The 7,500-nt window shown below is 29.7% G+C and overlaps 1 protein-coding gene across 1 annotated transcript in view; it reads right to left on the minus strand.

Annotated features, from left to right (window-relative positions):
• LOC115220355 (inter-alpha-trypsin inhibitor heavy chain H3) overlaps window positions 1–7,500 on the minus strand; it is a 68,018-nt gene that overhangs the window by 15,864 nt on the left and 44,654 nt on the right. The window contains exons 7-8 of the mRNA XM_029790462.2: window positions 6,908–7,275; window positions 363–707 (exon numbers count right to left, since the gene is read on the minus strand). Of these exons, the coding sequence (XP_029646322.1) occupies window positions 363–707; window positions 6,908–7,275 (713 nt within the window). The remainder of the gene's footprint in view (window positions 1–362; window positions 708–6,907; window positions 7,276–7,500) is intronic.

Raw genomic sequence — 7,500 nt, forward strand, 5'->3', positions numbered from 1 at the left:
TCTTCTGCTATAGCCCCGGGCCGACCAATGCCTTGTGAGTGGATTTGGTAGACGGAAACTGAAAGAAGCCTGTCGTATATATGTATATATATATAAGTGTGTGTGTATATGTTTGTGTGTCTGTGTTTGCCCCACTAGCATTGCTTGACAACCGATGCTGGTGTGTTTACGTCCCCGTCACTTAGCGGGTCGGCAAAATAGACCGATAGAATAAGTACTGGGCTTACAAAGAATAAGTCCCGGGGTCGATTTGCTCGACTAAAGGCGGTGCTCCAGCATGGCCGCAGTCAAATGACTGAAACAAGTGAAAGAGTAAAGAGTAAAGAGTATGTTGCATAGTAACAAAATTGTAACTGTGATACCTTCAAAGAAAGTTCTATTGCTCGCTGTTTCAATTCTTCTTTTTCCTCTTCCGTAGTTGCTGCTATTCTCTTGTCTAAAAGTTGCTTAATCGTTAGGTAGGCCCACAGTTTTTCGGGAATACCCTTGATGTCTTCGTCTTTTAGCAGACCAATTCCTTCGCCTACCGCCGATGGATCGTACAGTTCTGTTTCATCCGTATGATCGATTGCTCCTGCATTTGTACTTCCAACAAGATTCCACCTGAGTGTTGATATTGAGTCATCATTTAGACGACCAGCAATTACAGATTCTGTTCCCTTGAAGTAACGACGGAACTGGCTGGTGGTCAGTGAGTCGTTCTCAACCTGAAGTTTAATAATAATAATAACAATAATAATAATAATAATAATAATAATAATAATAATAATAACGATAATGATATATATATTATTATTATTATTATTAATAATAATAATAATAATAATAATAATAATAACACAACAACAACAACAACAACAACAATAATAATAATAATAATAATAATAATAATAATAATATAATAACAATAATAATAATAATATAATAATGATAATAATAATAATAATAATAATAATAATAATAATAATAATAATAATATCTTGGTAATATTTATAGGATTGAGGTAACTCCTCCAGAACATATAGAAGCAAAAAAAGGAGACTGCTATTGTTATCAAATGAAGGATGTTTCAACATTTTCTTTTTGTGTTAGGCACACGAGATGTCGAAATATCGTTCACTTGATAACAATGGCAATCTTCTTTTTTTTGTTAATAATAATAATATTATTATTATTATTTCATATACGCACCACAGATTTGACTGTTGGAAAAGAGAAGTTCCCAACATAGGCTTATAACAAGTAAACTTAGATGCTAATAATCCTCCTAAGCAGTCTAGCTGTCCATAATAACATTGATATCTGGAGCTGTACTAAACTCGGTTTTATTCTTAATTCCTCTATCCATCAGTTCAAATCTTTAGGGATAGTTCCTAATGCACCTATAACTACAGGGATGCATTTTATCCGCACTTTCCATAGTCTCTGTAATTCAATGGTTAGGCCTTAGTACGTTGATATTTTCTCTATCCATCTCATATTGACTTTCTCATCATTTCGGAATGTAAAGTCAGTAATCAGTGGATTACTCTCTTCAAGATGTCATGTTTTTTCTTGTATTCTTTGTATGCCAGCTTGCTACATTCACTTCCTATATGAATAACACTTTCCACTTTGATTTACATAATCTACATTCAGAATCTGACTGCTCTTGTCTATCTTGCGTTTTATCCAATTAGTCCTCAATGCTTCATATTGTGCTGATACTAGGAAACTTACTGTCTCCCATTTCAACCTTCCTTTCTGCAAACATACCCTCGTCTTACTATCACTGTTTCCTGCAACTAACTTTGGTAATCTACTATGAACATCCTTTTCTGCCAGTTAGGTAATCTTACTTCTTTTTCTTGTTCTAACTTCAATTGCCTTTTTGTTTCCCTATGTCCTGCTGTGACTCTAGCAGTTCTCAATAAACTTTCTCCATTTTTACCTACATAGGAAGCTATACCTACTCTAGCAAATTCCACGCAGTCTTCTACTGATATCAACTCGCTTCTAGTTTCCTTTATAGGTAAGTATAATCCGGCTATTTCCGCTCTTGAGTGGAGTCCTCCATTCATATTGAACTTCTTCCTAGTTTTTTCTCTGTAGCTCTACTAATTCAGATTTTTCTAGCTACAAAATCTGCTGAATATAAAAGTAACGATACTACCCGAGTATTTACAGTTTTCACTAGATTCGAACTATTGAGGTTTGACTCCATTAGCTTCCTCAACCTTCTGATGTACTTCTTTCCAATTTTCGTTTTAATTTCTATAGTGACATTCTAATACGCCTAGATCATTATAACTCTTTCTTTCAGTGATTTTATTGTCTTGCTTTCTGGTAATTGGATGCTTTCATCGCTAGTACTTGTCCTTTTTATCGTGACTAATATTCCACACTTATCTATGCCAAATTCCATGCCTCTATCTTTTCTGAAGAATCTTACTCTTTATATTTAGGAATCTTTTTTATACTTACTAAAAAACTTCAGATCATCTATGTAGAACAAATATATAATATAATATGTATATAATATAATAATAATATCGTTATTATTATAAGCATTAACCATTTCTTAAAAGCAGTAGGCTAGCACCAATGGAGTATAAACACAGTCAGGAGTGTGTCAGAAAAAGGGTGCATTTGGGTGCTAGGCTTCTGAAATTCTAACACATGGTCGGATCAATACGTGTCACCAAAAATCTAAAGGAAATACATTTATGTTAGGAAATAAACATTTGCTCAATGTTTTTTCTCCACCTTGCTGGTGCAATGTCAAACAATTCCGACTTCACAACTGTTACCAGCTTAACTCCCACCGGACAATTGTGAAAATAAGCCTTCTGTGATGTCCATATATATATACATGAGGTTCTTTTTGCTTCTATATTTGCTACATATAGCCTACTTATGACATCCAGATTACCACAGCAAAAGAACTTATTTATTTTAGACTTAGTTTCGAGGTGTATATATATATATATATATATATATATATATATCTATGGAGAGAGAGAGAGGGGGGAAATTATATATCATATGTACATACATATATTATATTCATACCTGCATATATACATGACATACGTATGTATATGTATGCGTATATATACACATACATATATATTGTATATATATATATATATACATACATATATATATATACATACATATATATATATATATACATATACACATTTTTTTCTACATGTCATATATATTGCAAATATTTATATCATGTATATAATAAATATATTATATATACTGTAGATAATCGTATGTATATATACATACATGAACAGATACATAGTACATGTATGTACAAAGTAATATATATATATGTTTATATATATATATAGATATATATAATATATATATATATATTATATATTACACATTGACGAGATATATTCATTTAATGTAAGTATATCTATCTATCAATATATATATATTATGTTACAAGTATATATATATATATATTAATATAGATATATAGATATGTATGTATGTATATCTATATGTTTATGTATATGTATGCATGTATACATCAACACACACACATACACACATGCATGTACGCGTACACACAACTACACACATACGTCTCGTCATAACTCTGTTCTCAAAGGGATATTTATAAGAACCGAAATTCTATCATAATATTAATGTGGAATTGTGTATGTAGTTAGCTATGCATACAGCATAGCCATAATATTAAGATACATAAGAAACTGATTTATGTCGTTACACATCACTAGTATATTTTATTAATATTGTACTCCATGCATATCAGCTGTAATAGAAATACGATCATAACTAGATGCTCTATGTATATGCCCAAGTAAAAAATTATAGGAATTTTGATGTAAACACTAAAACAGTAGCAAATTATTTCTGCATATTTAGGTGAAAATAAATGGAAATAGGATATACAAGCAAATGAAAACCGAAAGTAATAAAGTTTGTTTTTAATAAATTTGCATAATTCAATAAACAGATATTATCTAAAAAAAAACTGTGAGCACTAACATACACTCTCGCTCATATTCATCTATCCATTGATTCATATATGTATGTGTTTGTATGTCTGCGTGTGTGTGTGCGTATAGGTCTACGTATATGTATGCATAGTCTATAGATATATATAATATGTATGTATATATATATATATATATATATATATATATATGAATGAATGAATGATTATATACTTATATACATAGATACATACATATATATATACACGCGTATATACATATACATATGTGCTTGTTTATATATACATTCATGTTTGTCTAGAAATATATGCATATGCATATAAATATATATACGGGTACGTATACACACACATATGCACACGCACATATATACGTATGCATGTGTGTATAGTCTGTAAATATATATGTATATATATATATATTATATATATATATATATATATATATATGTGTAATATAATTCACTATGGCGTGCGGCCTAGAATTTTGCCTCGAAACTGGATTTATATTATAATATATATTATTAGATAGATAGATATCATAGATATCCCAACACACACAGCACAGACCACACAGATACACCACACATATATACATAGATATATATATATATATATATATATATATATATATATATATATATATGATATATATTATATATATATATATATACACATATATATGCATATATTATATATATATATATATATATATATATATATATATATATATATATATATGTATGTATATATATATTATATATATATAATATATATATATATTTACACCATTTGACGAGATATATTCATTTAAATGTAAGTATATCTATCTATCAATATATATATTATGTTACAATAATATATATAATATATTAATATAGATATATAGAATATGTATGTATGTATATCTATATGTTTATGTATATGTATGCATGTATACTCAACACACACACATACACACATGCAGTACGCGTACACACAACTACCAATACGTCTCGTCATAACTCTGTTCTCACAAGGGATATTTATAAGAACCGAAATTCTATCATAAATTAATGTGGAATTGTGTATGTAGTTAGCTATGCATACAGCATAGCCATAATATTAAGATACATAAGAAACTGATTTATGTCGTTACACATCACTATATATTTTATTAATATTGTACTCCATGCATATCAGCTGTAAATAGAATATATCTAACTAGATGCTCTATGTATATGCCCAAGTAAAAAATTATAGGAATTTTGATGGAAACACTAAAACACTAGCAAATTATTCTGCATATTTAGGTGAAAATAAAGGAAATAGGATATACAAGCAAATGAAAACCGAAAGTAATAAAGTTTGTTTTAATAAATTTGCATAATTCAATAAACAGATATTATCTAAAAAAAACTGTGAGCACTAACATACCTCTCGCTCATATTCATCTATCCATTATTCATATATGTATGTGTTTGTATTCTGCGTGTGTGTGTGCGTATAGGTCTACGTATATGTATGCATAGTCTATAGATATATATAATATGTATGTATATATAATATATATTATATATATATATATATATATTCTATATATAATGAATGATTATATATACTTATATACATAGATACATACATATATATATACACGCGTATATACATCTACATATGTGGCTTGTTTATATATACATTCATGTTTGTCTAGAAATATATGCATATGCATATAAATATATACGGGTACGTATACACACACATATGCACACGCACATATATACGTATGCATGTGTGTATAGTCTGTAAATATATATATGTATATATATATATATATATATATAAATAATATATATTATATATATATGTGTATATATATTCACTATGGCGTGTGCGGCCTAGAATTTTGGCCTCGAAACTGGATTTTATATATACTATATATTATTAGATAGATGATATTCATAGATATCCCACCACACACATCACAGACACACACAGATACACACACATATATATATATATATATATATATATATATATATAATATACATATATATATATTATATATATATAGGCATATATAAATACACGTATATATATATATATGCGTATATACACATATATATGCATATATATATATATATATATATATATATATATAATATATATATATATATATATATAATATATATTTATGTATGTATGTATGTATATAATAGCGCAAGCAAAAGAGAAGCTACTAGAATAGAATCAAATTTCCTTCATCTCATACAAAACATTTTAAAAGGGATAAACAGAATATAGTGTGTATATTTCTTTAATGCCCACAGAGGGCTAAACACAGAGGGGACAACATCGACCGCGTAGTCCTACAAAAATGTCTGTCTGAAAAAATAGTGACAGCCACGTTTAGAGTGTGCTTAGTTAAAAAGCATGCTTGCCCATGGCTGACCTGGAGCTAAACAACAATATAGCAATGTAGGTATTAAATATTTATTGATTTTTGTCGTTTGACCTAGCGTTTAATCTGCCCTATTCTGGGCTCATCCGATTTTTTTTTGAGACGGTTGTGAGCTGTCCAAATGTCTTATCATTCATTCTGAAACTAGTGATCTATTACCGTTAGTTGATTTGAAAATAATTTGATAATTACTGAGAGTAATCCGCCAATTGGAAGTGAGATTTGAATTCAATATGTAAACACGAGAAGAGAAACCCTAAGTTATCTCCACAAAGACTCTAACAATTCCAGTAATCCAACGCCTTGGACTTGTAATTTATTTTAACAAACTTGAAAATATGAAAGGCAAAAGTTGCCTCGGGGGAATATGATCTTGAACAAGTACGCCACAGAAGAATAGAAAGAACTACTGTGCTTAATTAGTAGGTACTTCTATTAAAACATAAGTTCTAGTGACTGTTAAAAAACTGTTTAAAAAATGGCCTTACCTTGTCTCCGAAATAGTCGAATTGCAGATTCGTCATCAATGCAGCCGATATCTCATTATAAAAGTTCTTTAACTGGATTACAGTATCAGAAGCCTCGTAAATTCGTCGAGCAACAGCGAAATTTCGCAGAGAAATCTTCTGGAGCAGAGTAAAGTCAGCATCCGCTCCAAACGACAAAGAAAATACTGGAATTTCATCATTATTAGTTTCACCTACGTTGGTTAATATATTGTTGCTGTTGGTTTCACCAGCTGAGGCAGCCCCGTCCGTTAAAAATATAATCAATGGTGAACGTCCGTCCCGCTTGGAGAGTTGGAATTTATGAAGTAATTTTAAGCCGTCGACAAGAGCCTTGTTTATATTTGTAGCTGTTTAATTTGAAAAACAAAATACAATTTAATTTAGAAAGGCAGGAGGATGGTATTTAGGCAATGTATTACATATCCTAGTGATCCAATAATTACAGGCATAAACCTGAACTTGTAGAATGGATAGAGTTGTTGTAGATTCCTCAAAGGTTCAGCGTAGCTATTTTCTTTTTCGCAGATCTTTAGCTTTGTGTTAACAGCCGCTAGGCAACTGAATTCCACAAA

This window comes from Octopus sinensis, linkage group LG16 (genome assembly GCF_006345805.1).
Source record: "Octopus sinensis linkage group LG16, ASM634580v1, whole genome shotgun sequence".
In the NCBI taxonomy this organism is placed as follows: Eukaryota; Metazoa; Mollusca; class Cephalopoda; order Octopoda; family Octopodidae; genus Octopus; species Octopus sinensis.